The 14,575-nt window shown below is 35.9% G+C and overlaps 2 protein-coding genes across 5 annotated transcripts; both read left to right on the plus strand.

The window, feature by feature from the left end:
- Nucleotides 1-401: 401 nt before the first annotated feature.
- On the plus strand, nt 402-4,037 carry LOC105428939 (apolipoprotein D-like). The gene is made up of 4 exons (XM_011641550.3): nt 402-584; nt 919-1,049; nt 1,178-1,421; nt 1,747-4,037. The coding sequence occupies exons 1-4, from the start codon at nt 417-419 to the stop codon at nt 2,230-2,232; spliced, it is 1,029 nt and encodes a 342-aa protein (XP_011639852.2). The 5' UTR covers nt 402-416; the 3' UTR covers nt 2,233-4,037.
- Nucleotides 3,898-6,969, plus strand: LOC105428937 (apolipoprotein D-like). 4 transcript variants are annotated; one of them, XM_011641549.3, is made up of 5 exons: nt 3,898-4,037; nt 5,198-5,316; nt 5,421-5,551; nt 5,688-5,867; nt 6,225-6,969. In XM_011641549.3, exons 2-5 carry the CDS (start codon nt 5,206-5,208, stop codon nt 6,367-6,369), a joined length of 567 nt encoding a protein of 188 aa, XP_011639851.1. In that variant the 5' UTR covers nt 3,898-4,037; nt 5,198-5,205; the 3' UTR covers nt 6,370-6,969. The 4 variants fall into 4 exon arrangements, with proteins under 4 accessions (XP_011639851.1, XP_011639850.1, XP_011639849.1 ...); XM_011641548.3 differs by lacking the exon at nt 3,898-4,037 and adding an exon at nt 4,564-4,718; XM_011641547.3 differs by lacking the exon at nt 3,898-4,037 and adding an exon at nt 4,604-4,775.
- The last annotated feature ends 7,606 nt before the right edge of the window (nt 6,970-14,575 follow it).

Here is a 14,575-nt window from a genome sequence, read left to right on the forward strand (position 1 = left end):
TGAAAGAGATCTATAAATATTCGTTGCCGCTTCTTTAAGTTCGTCATTCGAAGAAGGCGCAGATAGAAAGAATCAGAATTTTTTTAATCCATTCCAACATACGCACCTCGCGTTTAATCTGAGAAATCATTGACATTCCATGGAGTTGGTAGACCTCGGCGCTAGCGCTGGTTCTCGAAAGGGTTAGCGTCTCCAATCAGGAAGTACCGTTCGTCCTGAAGTTGCATAATGGATCTTGCATTTCTGGTTCTTGGTCGCATCGCCGATGGACTTGCCAAGAGATTCGTAGGCGCATCATTGACCAATGACCACTGTCTGCTCGAGACCAGCGTCTCGGGCCATGGAGAGTACCGTAAGAGTACTAACACGTGGGTAACACAGAGGGGGTAAGACCTTTCGGTCAACGCTCCTGCTTAATGTATATAAAGGTTGGTGCCTCGACCGCTGCTCGAGGCAGATCGTCATCAGACATGTTCGCGAAAATCATCCTAACACTCTCGGTCCTGGCCTGGGCCAGCGCCCAGATTCCTAATCTGGGTTTTTGTCCAGAATATATACCCATGGCGAACTTTAACATGCAAAGGGTAAGTAACTTAATCGTTCCATTAATTAATTCGGGCGTTATATAATAATTTTATTGCATTATTACGTTCTGTCTGATTTTATTTATAGTATATTTATTTTTATTTATAGCATATATTTCATGCACATTTATAAAATATACTTCAATTATATTACCGTAATATATCTTTGGTTATTGAACAAATATTAGAGAAATTAAATTTTCTCTTATATATTGCTTAAACAATTTATATTACTTGGTCATGTCAAATATTTCTATTTAATTGAATTTTTACTTAATTAAAAAGTTTAGCTTTATTTAATTGCACGAAAAACGTATGTTTGACCTTTTTACAGTTTATGGGTGTTTGGTACGAAGCCGAAAGATATTTCCAACTTAGCGAAGTGGTGTCTCGATGCGTCATGACAAATTATACGAGAGGGAGCGATGGCAAATATCGTGTAATTAATCAAGTTACCAATCGTTTGTAAGTACACATGTTGCATCTATCTTATTTAATAAATATAAAAATTTAAAATTTAAAAGATTTATCGCATACATCATAACGTATTGGAAAATAACAGAACTTCATTAATAATAATCTTTGGCATGTAGCACCGGTATAAAGAGGATACTAGAGGGCGAAATTAAGCCTCCGGCTTCCAAGGCCGAGGAGGGTAAACTTCAGGTTAAATATACTACAATTCCACTGACGCCCGAGACTAAGTACTCGGTACTTGAGACGGATTATGACTCGTACGCCGTTTTATGGAGCTGTCAAGGTATCGGTCCGGTTCACGCGCAGAATGCATGGGTCATGACGAGAGAGCGAATACCGTCTGGAAAGGTGCTTCAACAGGTATATAAACTTAATAAAACAAATTGTGTATACACAAAATGAATACATTATACACGTTTTACGTTTTAAAATTTATTAATGCAGTGTAACAATGCTATAACATGTCTGCTCTAAAATCTTCACATCGTTACTATTTTCAAATCATCCTACATACATTAGTTTTAATCAGTTTTACATACATTAGTATTAAAATCAGAGAAAGAAAGAAAGAGACAATCAGACAAAAAATAAAAAGTAACGAATTTCAAGTTCAAAAGAGTAGCGTCATACGGGACTATTCAAATCAAATATTCATTTTGCAATAATTTTTATTTTCCGATTCCAGGCTTATGGTGTTCTTGACAAATACAAGATATCGAAAACGTTCTTCGTGAAAACCGATCAATCGGAATGCGCCTACTTGGACGCACCGCCCACGGAAGAGCCCGAGAAGGCGGAAGCCACGGAGAAGCCCGTTGCAGCCCCTGCGCAGAAGCGAAAACAAAAACCAGCCGAATCGAATGAAAGCAGATCAGCTATCTCGCTGAATGATGCCGAGACCGAGATAAAGGAAGAGGAAGCAGAAGCTGGGATTACGGGCGAGAACGCGCCGTCCGATGTCCCGAAGATAATAGCGGAGGAATCCGTGAAGCTCGAGCAGCCCGTCGACACTGTTCCCGAACGGATTTTGAAGATAGCCGAGGCGATAAAGGGGGAGAGCGGCGACACCAGGGATAAAATGATCATCGTTGAGGTCAAGGAGGAGAATGTCGCGGAAAATCCAAAGGAGGAGAAAAGCGAGAATCCAAAGGAGACAAAAACGACTGCCTAGAAATAACGTTTAATTTAAAAAAAAGTCTGTTAGTTGACGCTGGCAGGGACATATTCATGGGGATTTTCGACGTCTTAGGCTCGTAGCGGTTTTCTTAGAACCAGTCTCGCTTAAGTACCGCAAAATCATTAATCATTGTTCCGTAGACACGTCGTCGTCGTCGTCGTCGTCGTCGTCGTCGTCGTCGTCGTCGTCGTCGTTGTGACTCGAGGATATGGGGTTAGCACGGCGCTTTGTTTTATAGGCTTACGTACAAATGTAAAAAAAAAAAAATAAATAAAAGAAACAAAGAGAAATAAAATTGTTATAAAAAATATCTTAATAAAATGTTTATTTGTTTATTTGTTATTTCCGTATCACTGTGCGGATGTAATTGTGGACGAAATAAATTATTGAATACGTAGCGTAATTTACTTGTAAATTAATGTGCATAATTATTTGATTAATGAAGAAGAATATATAATTAATGAAACGTCAACTTCACTAACAAAGGTTTTTTTTTGTGTGAAATTCTTTTATCTGTAATAATTTACTTTGAATTTATAAGTCACGCGAATAATTATGTTATGAGAGAAAATGTCTCTTCGACTCTTGGAAAGTCTTTTTAGCTTTCGCATCACGATGTGGCACCAGTAAAAGATAAATGTGTCATGGTGTTTTCAAATGATGAACATAAATATAAACCGGTCATATAACGGATTTATTTTTTGCATAATTAATAACTCAAATTTCAATAACAATAATATAATCTGAAATTATCGTTTAACATATAAACAAACATTTAACGTGTTATATCGATTATATAACACAAAATATCAATAATTAATTATTTATTTTGAATGCAAATGCAAATGCATTATAAAGTTCAAATATCTTTTTTGCAAAAGATATATAGAATAGAATTTAAATATCTATATTCAAAAAACATGTATAAATATAACAGAAAAGATTATATTATTCAAAACTTAATCTTTTCAAGAAACCAACTTTTCTTCAATGTATTATAGATTTTTCGTTTAATTTAATAATAGTTAGTTTAATAATTAAGCTTTATATAATTAATTAAAACTAACTTGACGCTCGATGGTGTATCAATATATAATTTACAAATCCACGTAAATAATTATCATCAAAATAATTCATAAATAATTGCCATAAATAATTAAAATAAAAAAAAAAACAAACGAAATTGGTTACAACATAACTACGATATTCAAATGAAATATTCAACATTCAACGCGTATTCCGTACTTAATAAAAGTCATTTTACTTTATAATAAATTAACATGCGGTTGTTATTTCGCAGATACCATCAGATACCTCAACACAGACTTACAACAGTTACGCGTGCTGCGTTTCTATGCGTTTCAGTTTCTATTTATCGTTTATCGCGATATTCGTCACAAGGGCGAACGAGCGATTTTCAAAAGTGGTCCATCGCGTCCGATCACGTAAAATGATTCACGTGCCTTCGAAATTGTCGATCGTCTATTTGTCAATGGCGAATTCGAGCCGGGTTTCTTGAACCCCGTGCGTACCGTTACTGACCCACTAACTGTCAGTTCTCTGCCAAACGCAGAGAGTCAACCTCCGCCGGTCCGTCCTCGAAGAGTGCGAAGAAGCGAACCGTGGAGCAGGAAGCGCAGTCATCTACGAACGATCCGTCGTGTGAGAAGTATCGACACTAACTCCTTGTCAGTTCTTGCCCCGCAAAAATTGATATTTTTATCGATTGATCGATTTGACGCGTACCTCTTTCCTGGATACTCTCCAGACGATACGACTCCGACGGTCAAGGCTATCAGGTGAGTGCCGTATTTAGATCGAACAACAAGATCGCATGCCGATATACCGCATTCAGGCTGTCTCTCTCTCTCTCCTGTCCTTTCTACTTTGATCGGATTTCCTAACGATAAATTGCTCGCTGAACTACTACTTGCGCAAATAACCTCTCGTCGGTAAATTAAAGAGATGGGAGAATTAGAAATCAGGTCGCGATCGAGCTTTAAATAAATCGCATCTATAGAATTTTTGCTTTAGAACAGCTTAACTCGCACGTGTGAGTCCATCATGTGATTACACGTCGTAAAAAAATATACATGTCAATAGTATTTCAAATTGTTAGCGTAGTAAAAAAAGAAAACAAGAGACGAGATACTTGAAATGAAATATTGCTTCATTCTTAGTACTTATGAGTGATGGTTAACGTAAAGCAAAATCAACACAGAATTACACAACGCAAATGATAAAAATTAGTCCAACGAGTAAAAAGCATTCATATGCGTTATGAAGTATGTCATGCGGAACAGTGTTGCATCGTGATATCATCAATTTAGAAACGCGTATACGCGATAACGCGATATAAAAGAGCGCACGCCCATTTCTCTTCATTTCCTTATGCGTTTCAAAGTTACGCGAGTACTGTGTGTACTTTGAAAACACGAAAGGAGTGCAAAGGAATATTCTCGAAGTGCCGAAGTCAATTGGTTCGTGAAATATACTCTTCAAGCGGTACATCGTTACAATAACACGTTATCATAACGGTGACTATCTAGCGGAAGAATTATTTATGATTATTGACTTACCCAGCGTGCGCGTAGGCATTCTTCAATATTTCAATATGACAGAATTTTTTTTTAAAATAAAATTTATATTACTCTTGTTATTAAATGAATTCAGGATAATTCAGAAAAAATAATAGCGGAATTCTACAATGATGTTTTTGCATTGTAATCGATTTTTCGACAAGATTTGTACAAGATTTCATCTATGTACGATTAGATGTGATTTCTCCGAATATTGCCGTCTGAATTAACATTTGCATGCGTTTTGTTGCGATAAAATAATTTGTAAACGATCTTTATTTTGCATACAAAATCCGATAGCATACCAAAACTGCGTGTTTTACAAAACTCGAAAATTTGTCTAAAAGAAATTGGTATAAATATTTTATGTATTTTTTCAGAGAAAAATATGTTCCGGATATTTGTAATCCTTATTATTGCAAATGCCACATTGGCTCAGGTACCATTTTTGGGAACGTGTCCGAATTTGGAAGCGATGCCAAATTTCGAACTTGAAAGAGTGAGTATAGAGATAATTATTCGTGTGAATAATTTGAAAGATGTAATGTATATATAATTATATAAAAGTAATTTTTAAGTCATTATGTAAAATCTTCTTTTCAGTATTTAGGCAAATGGTACGAGGTTGAGAGGTACTTTGCCTGGTTTGAATTTGGTGGAAAATGCGTGACAGCTAATTACAGTCTGAACGAAAATGACTCTGTGAAAATCATAAATAAGCAAATCTCTTCATTGTGAGTACACACAATGACACATGACTTGTAAAGTAATTTTAAATCATTAAATAGTGAGAGAGGTAGCGATATAATGTAGAATGATATCATCGTTGACAATTATTTGTTTGAAATAACGTGTTGTTCTCTTGCGTAGAACTGGAGTTGCAACGAGTATCGAGGGCGTTGGAAGGTTAATTGACAGATCCGATGATCCTAAATTGACGGTTACCTTCCCATCATTGCCATTGCAATTCGATGCACCTTACTGGGTTCTGGATTCGGACTATAAATCCTACGCCGTGGTATGGAGCTGTACGAATCTCGGAGTTCTCAAGTAAGTTTGCGTATCAAAAGAACGCAAAAAAATATATAATATATATAATATGTATAAACATTAGGCTTTTTAACGTGGCGTAAGTTTAAATTTTTGCATGATAAAAACTAATTCCAATTACCTTTTTCTGTACTTCTTATCATTATCATAATATCAACTTTACATTTTTTTAAAATAAATTTTAATTTTTTGTGAAGTTTTCCATTGTATTCCATGTTTTAAAATCGTATCGGAAAGCTTATTTTTTTATCTTTGGAAAATATCATGAAAAGAAATACTCCAAAATTATTATACTAAAACACTAAATAGTTTTATGTTGTTATATGTTGTTAAAATTACGGTGCATTCTGCTTGCAGCGTACGAAACGTTTGGATTTTGACACGAGAGCCAAAACCGCCGATCGCAGTTTTAGAAAAAGCTTACCAAGTTATTGATAAGAACAACATCAGCAGAGCGTATTTTATTCGAACAGATCAGAAAAATTGTCCGGCTTCGAATTAAGAGCGATCTATGGATTTCTACATGTTCAGTGAAAATATATTTTTTGCGACGCAATTTTGTGCATTCCTTGAATTACGGATTAGAATATTATACGGATATTTATTAATACGGATATTTATCGTCAGTGCACAAAAATGCTGGTTTTGTTCACAATTATGCTAGCATTATGATTGTATAACTATCACGAGTGTGTTGAATTAATATAATTAATGTGAATATTTATTTTGTATTCAAAGTTAAAATAATTAGTAGTGGTAATATTTATAAAGAGTTATAGTTCGCTATCTGTCTCTGTTTCTTTTCTCAACTGTGATGTTTAATGCAATATGAAAATTGAACATAATGTTTTATGACAATAAAATTGAACTTAAATCCTAATCTAACTTAAATCATTAAAAATTTAATTTAAGGAGATTCTAAATTTTATTACAATAGAAAGCGTTATCATCAATGCATAATGATCATAATTATGCATATATAATTGTATTCGTAACATTGTGGCTACGAAATACAAGTTAGTTTTTACGAACTGTTTTGTCTGTTTGTCATATGATGAATAAAAAAAAAATGAAAAATAAAAGAATAATTTTAAAGTGTAAATATACATTATTTAATATAAAACCTTAGTATAGATTGTAGAATATTACAGAAAATCCTATACAGATTTGAATATAATTTCGTTAAGATTAATAAATAAATTTTTATAAATAATTTTGTGTTGAAGATGATGATAATGTCAAGGTAACAGCAATCTTGCGGTCAAAATATTAAAATATAATACATTCATATGTATATCTACATTTATATTGTAATATTTACAACTATTTATGTTTATATTTTTTATGCGTTTTTTATATATACTTTATGTTAAACTGATTAATTTGTTATATATATTCTTATTTATTTATTTGTTGGCAATATTATGATTAAAACTGACACAAAGCGTTAATTTGTGTTAATTTTTATAAAATTGTTATAAAATCTGTGAATAAATAATAACTATTCTCAGGTCGAATAATATCCTATCACATTTATTATATATTCGACATAATATTTTATAATAATTCATTGTTCTATATCTATCTTTCTAGATATTTAAAAGTTCCAATCTTTAAAATGGCATATATGAATATTGTTGCGCTAATTTAATTATTGCCTTTTTTCGCTATGCCATGATTGGCCACGAAGATATTTTGATAGATTGTCAAAAGTTAAATAAGTTAATAATTGTATTTTTTATATATATATAACGACGATTGGTCATGTAGCATTCTTCGATTATCACTGGGCCCGTCGGGCCCATTTGCTAAACACGGAATCTTATCTTGTAAGACTGCAAGGGTCTTAGGCATCTTAGGTGAAGTTCCAGCAACGAGTACCAATCTCCATTGTAAGATCGCGCGACGTATGTCGGAAGAGTCGGAAGCTCCGTAGTCGTAATCGGCCGGTAAAAAAATACCTTCTCATGAACCAGTTATGAAAATCCAATTATGCAAAAACGAGAAATATTAGCCAACCATTAAGTTATCCGCATAACGATAATTTACGCATGAGCGAGCATCCGTTTTGTAATATTGCATGCATAATACATACCGCGATGGCTCGTATAACGTTTATTTATCGTCGGGAAGGGGCGCTAATAAATGGGGAATCATGTGAAAAGTTTCATTAATGGGACGGATAAAAGTTCCGGGTATAAATAATCGATCGCGACGAACGTCGTATCGTCGAGTCGCACAATTTCGCGGTTGCGGACGATGAATCGAGATGAAACGACAGCCGGCCGGCGGTGTCTCCCACGTTAAAAATGCGGGAAATGACCGTGGCCGAAATAAATCGAGCGGCAACCGACGAAAACATCGCGCGCGCAACAATACCCTTAAATTAAACAAATAACGGCGATGGGGTGTGGTCGCGTGCGAGACGGGCGTTCGGGCATTGTCACGTGCCATCCGCGCAAAACAGAACACACTATTCAATTGCGGACCTGCAGGATATGTCATCAGAGATGCATTGTGCAACGAGAGACAGAGGAGACGCGCGATCCCACGAATCATCCAAAGCAAAAACGGCAAAACATATGGATCTCTTTTTCATTTCAATATGTCCGCGAATTCTAAATTCTGGAACAAATATAACGTTAACGACACGACACAGAATATGCGGAAAAAACAGCATTGAATAAGTATAGAATTGAAGTTTAAAATTAAACATTCCAAGAAGTAGCAATAGCTTATCGAGAATTATACATGGGATGGAGCTGAAGTAAAAAAATTCGAGGAAATATTTTATTCTTTTAATATTTTAATAAATGCACTTAAATGTCTAAATCTTCTCTCTGATACTCTGTTTTACGAGCTTTGCTTTTCATTCCTTTAGTTATATTATTTCCTCTCTTTTTACTCGCATGGATAAAGAATTGGCGTATTCCTCCAAGCCGAATAGTCGTTTCCGTGTATAATCGTCGCCATCGCTTGTAATAAATTAAAACGCGGTGGAATCTAAATCAAGATCTAAAGGCAAAGAATCTGCTAGAAGCTAAGGGACCCCCTTCCGAATTTATCTCATCGTTCTTCTCCGCTCGAGAACTTCTTTTACGCATGAAATGAAGCAAGAAGAATTGGGAGCGATGAGACGGAGGGCGGAAAGGGGGATGCACGATCGGGCTCACGGCGGCCAAATCTCGGCATGGGCCTCACGGTTTTCGGAGGGCGAGAGAGGGGGGGGGGGGCACGGGCAGCGATCCCTAATAACAGGGTACACCGAGGCTAAACAAACATACACGCCCCTGGCATCTCTCGCTGAAAGAGTGCACGGGAAACAAATGGGAAAAAAAATGCTCTTTCGACACACCGTGCAACAATTTGACGATGAAGTGTATTTGCTTATTTCGCATAATTTAAAGGAAAACAGATATTCTATCGCGCACCTGCCGCCTGGTCGCTTCTGACTTCTCGTCTCCGCTTTGAAAAGGAGACCAAAATTCTCGAGGCGCATGCGCGCGAGGAATTGAGACGAACATTGTGTCGTAGCACAATTGCATTTAAGAAGACAACGAATAGAAGGATTACATAAAGACATAATATATATTTTTACTTGAGAATCCTTAATTGATACAAAAAAAAAATAATAACTTTAATCAAGATTAAAATTGATAAAATACATTTAATTATATTTAGTAATTTGCCAAGAAAAAATCGGATATCTAAAGAAGTTTATCTTGAATTTATATCAAGTAATAAAATCCAATTTCATTATAATAACAAGTCTTTTATATTTCAATTTAATTACACTAATTATAAATCTTTTTATACGAATTCAGATAATTTAAGTAACAGAAATGAAATAGAAATGGAGACGCTCTTCAGTAATTGGAGTGAATAGAAATTAATTGGTCTCCATTATGCAACAAAGAACTGAAAGATGTTTTGTAAAGCTGTCATTATAGTGCATGAAAAAAAACTTCAATGTATATTAAGTTGTGATATACCTTACTATTACATCATACAATGATATAATAAATAGAAACACAAAAAAGTACTAAATTTTGTTTAAAAAGGAAGTATGTTCATTTCTTCACAGAAATGCCTTATATTCTGTCATCAAGATAAAAATCAAGATAAATCAAGAATATCAAGATAAATATCAAGATAAAAAAAACTGCACGTTCCACATGATTTCTTTTTGAAGAGCGAGAAGAAACGGGTTGTTTGTGTTTCACCTCAGGGTGGTCCATGTCGAAGGATCCACATACATAGTTGAATTTAATAACGAACGTTCGGAAGGCATCCAACCTAAGTAATTTCACCTAAGTAATGCATGCCATATAATTAATTTAAACAGTTACTCATATTTCTTATCAACACTATGTTGAGTTACTCGCATCGTTTTAAAACCACGTTGTATAAAAACTCAATCTCGATCATGTTTAGAAAATATTATCTACAATATTTTTAAAAGAAGACATACATTTTTTTATTAATTGTAACGTAGATATTGCTTCAAGAGAATTATTTCACGTTTCTTTATTATATCTTCGCATCGAATGGATTAATCTTCGTCTTCTTAATTTAGAAATATGGAAACGGGGGAGTGAACATGGAGGTCGTTCCATTTGTCTTTAGCGCGTGTGAAAGGCCAGTAAGGGACGCGCGAAATGCGAGAGACCGAAGGTTTAAGTAAAAAGCCGCAAAGAAGAAGAGAAATGTGCGCGGAAAAAGAAGAACGGTAAGACGAACACGAAGAAGGAAAAGGAGGAGGAGGAGGAGGAGGAGGAGAAGATAAAGGAGAAGAAGAAGAAGAAGAAGAAGGGGAGAACGAAGGTAGATGAGACAAGAGGCATTCTGGTTTGTGGGCACAGCCGCTGCCTGCAGCCCACAATTATGATAATAGCCCCTGAGTCCTGAGTCTTGTTAGGCCAACGTGCACAGCCCCAGCTCTTTTATCTATATCTTCTTATTTTCAGACTTATGCTCCATCGCCCCCTTCGTACCGCGGCTTCCCCCACTACCTTCAACCCTTTACGTCCTCGCGAGGTCAGATGGGTTCAAGCTGATCGATTCGCCGGCGAAAAACTAAATCCGATATATATCCCCATCCTTTCTCGAAGGGCTCGCTATTCCGCTCGCTACGCGTATGGTCGCGATGATACCCATCGCAAGGCTCCACTTCGAAAGGATTCGAATAACCACGTTTTATGTCTCCCGCACGAGTTTCTGCGGTGTATCGAATGTCTTGTTGAAATGTGTCATAACGTTCAGGTATACGGGTGAAATGAGAAGCCCGGTACGTGCTTCTCCTTTGTCACGTTCGTAAATTTTTGCACTTCGACACTTCACTGCGGCATTGCGTTATAGACCGGATAGAGAACGGCGACCGCGCGGAACTGTCAGCGACTGCCAACGTACATATTGGTGTCTGTAAACGTTGTAAAAGATAGCAAACGGGCGCGCTTTAATTCATTTTCACTACTACTTCGTCGGGTCTTTTGAGCGCCGCGGAAAGCGTTAATTGGAGACCGCGCCGTGATCGGTGCAAAGAAAGTCTCGTAAAGCAGAAACCGCGTGATAATGCACGGCGTTCTCTCTCTCTCTCCCTTCTCGCCTCCCCCCCCCCCCTTCTTTCTCTCTCTCGCTCTCTCTTTTTCTTTCGGTGGATAGATGGGGACCTTCTTCTAGTATGCACGCGTGCACCCCGTCGCGTCGACTACGATGTGAAAGCCGCGGTCCAAAAGTGCGCTACCTCATTTCTACTAAAAGCCGTTCCTTGTGAAGCGCATAATTGCGTTTCCTTAATAAAAACTATTACGACGGCCGCCTAGAAAATGAGATTCCCGAGAGAAATACATAATACATTCTTACATTTGAAAATATATTAAAATGGAGCATCGTGAAAAATTGATTGACGCGATTATACTTTTAACGCGAGAGTATACTTTTATACGAGATTAGGTTGATGAATAAATTTTTAATTATTATCATATTTTGCTAAATCAGAACAAACGTGCAATTAAATATGCAATACAGACTGTCCTGTATGTTTATATATATATATATATATATATATATATATATATATATATAAATTAAAAAACATAAAAAGATATTAGTAAAAAGATGTTAATACATCTCGTAACATTTTCCAGAAGCTGCTACTAGGATAAATTTGGATAAACCGAGAGCTTGGTCGACGACTGTTAGATATACGATTGTTTGTACAGATTAGAACCGACAAAGGGGTCCGTTCTCTCTTCTTGACATTGCCTTGATTTAAGTGAAGCGCCCTGTATTTGCAGTAGATTAAACCGCGCTTCGTGCCGCGCACTGCGGTGTCTTGTTTATGATATCAGCTGTACCGCTTTAGAAAACCACTGTATATTGCGCTCACGTGCCAACTATCACAAGCAGATAGAAATTTAAACTTTGCTTAGATAATCAGGATTACTATAATTTACGAGTTCTTTATAAACGGCGTTCGTAAAACGCCGTGGCTTGATTTTTATTTTTTATTTCATATAAAAATAGGAAAACTTACAAAAAAGCGGAAATTCCCCAGATGATAATATAGATATTTTTTTGTATGTTTCTAATTAAAACCAGGCATAGTCAGCCGCTCGGATTAAACATGGAAAATTAGTTATTTACTATGATAAGCAGTTACACTGTAATTTATTTAATATAAAAAATGAAAAATTATTAAGTTTGATTACTTGTACAGCTCTAATTTAGTTTTATCCGTTTTATTATGTTCATCTACTGCATACTTCTTTTAACTTTTAGTAATATAATTCGTATCGATGTTACGACATCGATACGATGCGCAAACGAGCTCTCGACGATAAAATATTAAATGATAACTCATGTAATTGTAATAATCGTTGAGATTAAATTAATAGCCACGCAAGAACGATGCGGACGGAAAAGAAGAAGACGCATATACGAACGTACTCCTCGTCGCACATCCATCGACCTCCAATCAGGCCCGTTAACAGACAGAATCCTGTGAATACCTGGGCCATGCTACATAGGTAAGAGAGTAATCATCCGGACTTTTTTCTCGTTTTTTCCCAGCCGCAGTTATCTCCCTCAGTTTTTATGCCGCACGAGCTTTTCAATCAACCGCGAATTTGCAAAACGAGTCTTGATATTTCCCCCGCGCCTCCCGCCTCCCGTACTCTCGCTCGTGCATCTCGTCCGTAATAACGGCGTTCAGTAATCAAGCACGTCCTGGTAGACAGGAAGAAGGAGAGGTGGACCCGTAAGACGATTCGTGATTCGACGTGGCTACGTGGGCGTTCTCTCTATCCGTCGTCGATCTCGAATTATGCAAATGCGCGATGGATATTCCAATTGGCCCCGATTTCTTCGGGATGAATATTCGAGAGCGCCTCGCCTTCCACATTTTGCGCGTTTCCACCAAGCACGCATGCCCCTTTTTGATGAAATACGCTGCTCCCGCTGATAATGACCGAAGAGAAAGAAATGTGAAGTGATCGTGGGTGATCGTGCGTAATTCATCGTCAACAATTTGTCGAGCGTAGTTTATCAGCTAGTATATATATTCCGCGACCAGAACGTATGATCTATAAACCCAACATCTGCATAGCAATTTTCGCATGGATATAAAGATATAATATCGGGTTGTCTCATAAGTTTATTCTGCTTCTTCTCGACTATGATTTTTAAAAAAATTACATACTGCCGGGGTATTATGTACCAATTTGTAATTCCCGTTTTCTTCTATCAAAACGACTTATCTGTTTTTCACTTAAATTAACCATAAAAATTTTTTAAAATTGAAACTACAAGTAAATTGAGAAAAACGAACGTTTCCGCTGTTTTTTCTTTTTGAATTCAATTGAAATTTTACTAATAAATGGAGATCATTCGAAACATTTGTATTGCACGCAAAAAAGAAATTCTATTGTTGGAAGAATAAAAGTGATTTCCTCAATTAAAAAGAAAGTATGTATCGGGAATGTTCGTTATACGTAAAAAAGTAAACATAAAAAATTATTAAAAGAAAACAAAAAGTATTAATTAGTAACTAGTATGAATTCTTTTTAATATAAAATCACTATTAAAAAAACTAAATGATTATGAGACAACTCAATATGTAAACGTAATTTTACTTAATTAAGTTTATATTAAAGTTTAAATAGTGTTAAATTTAAATTTTCGTAATTAATTGTATTAATTACGAATGATACGCAAAACATTAAGAAAATTCGATTTGTTCTTGAGAAAATTGAATCCTTATAGAGCATGATATTGATGAAAGAATAAAAAAAAAAAAAAAAAATAAGAAAAGAGCTTTTCAGTTTGTTTTCTTTAGCGATTGGCACCGGTTAATTGGATAGCAAGGTATTATACGCCTCCCGCAAAGAAAAGGAAGGAAACGAAGTGGCCTACCTGACAGAATGAGGTGCGACTTTCAACTTCAGGTAACACGTGACGGAGTCTGTAGCCTGTTACCGAAGTACCGTGAATAAAGGACCAGAAATTTATTGCTCGCGAGAATGCTGTTACGCTTCCGATTTTTTACGGTTAGCAACGCCAATATTACAAGTCAAATGACCATAAAAGATGTAAATACTTACTTGACAAAAAGAACATCAATGAACCTTATTGCTCATTGATACTATGACATATTATCTTGTTTGGATCGTTTTTTAATATACAATTAATTCAAGAATCATCGATTTTAT

This window comes from Pogonomyrmex barbatus, unplaced genomic scaffold (assembly GCF_055798465.1).
Source record: "Pogonomyrmex barbatus isolate J1 unplaced genomic scaffold, ASM5579846v1 scaffold9, whole genome shotgun sequence".
Classification (NCBI taxonomy): Eukaryota; Metazoa; Arthropoda; class Insecta; order Hymenoptera; family Formicidae; genus Pogonomyrmex; species Pogonomyrmex barbatus.

Coding starts and splice junctions, on each gene's coding strand:
- LOC105428937 (XM_011641549.3), top strand. CDS start 5,206: ATGTTCCGGATATTTGTAATCCTTATTATTGCAAATGCCACATTGGCT. Junction 5,317..5,420: donor CAAATTTCGAACTTGAAAGA/GTGAGTATAGAG, acceptor TCTTCTTTTCAG/TATTTAGGCAAATGGTACGA. Junction 5,868..6,224: donor ACGAATCTCGGAGTTCTCAA/GTAAGTTTGCGT, acceptor TTCTGCTTGCAG/CGTACGAAACGTTTGGATTT.
- LOC105428939 (XM_011641550.3), top strand. CDS start 417: ATGTATATAAAGGTTGGTGCCTCGACCGCTGCTCGAGGCAGATCGTCA. Junction 1,050..1,177: donor AATCAAGTTACCAATCGTTT/GTAAGTACACAT, acceptor TTTGGCATGTAG/CACCGGTATAAAGAGGATAC. Junction 1,422..1,746: donor CTGGAAAGGTGCTTCAACAG/GTATATAAACTT, acceptor TTCCGATTCCAG/GCTTATGGTGTTCTTGACAA.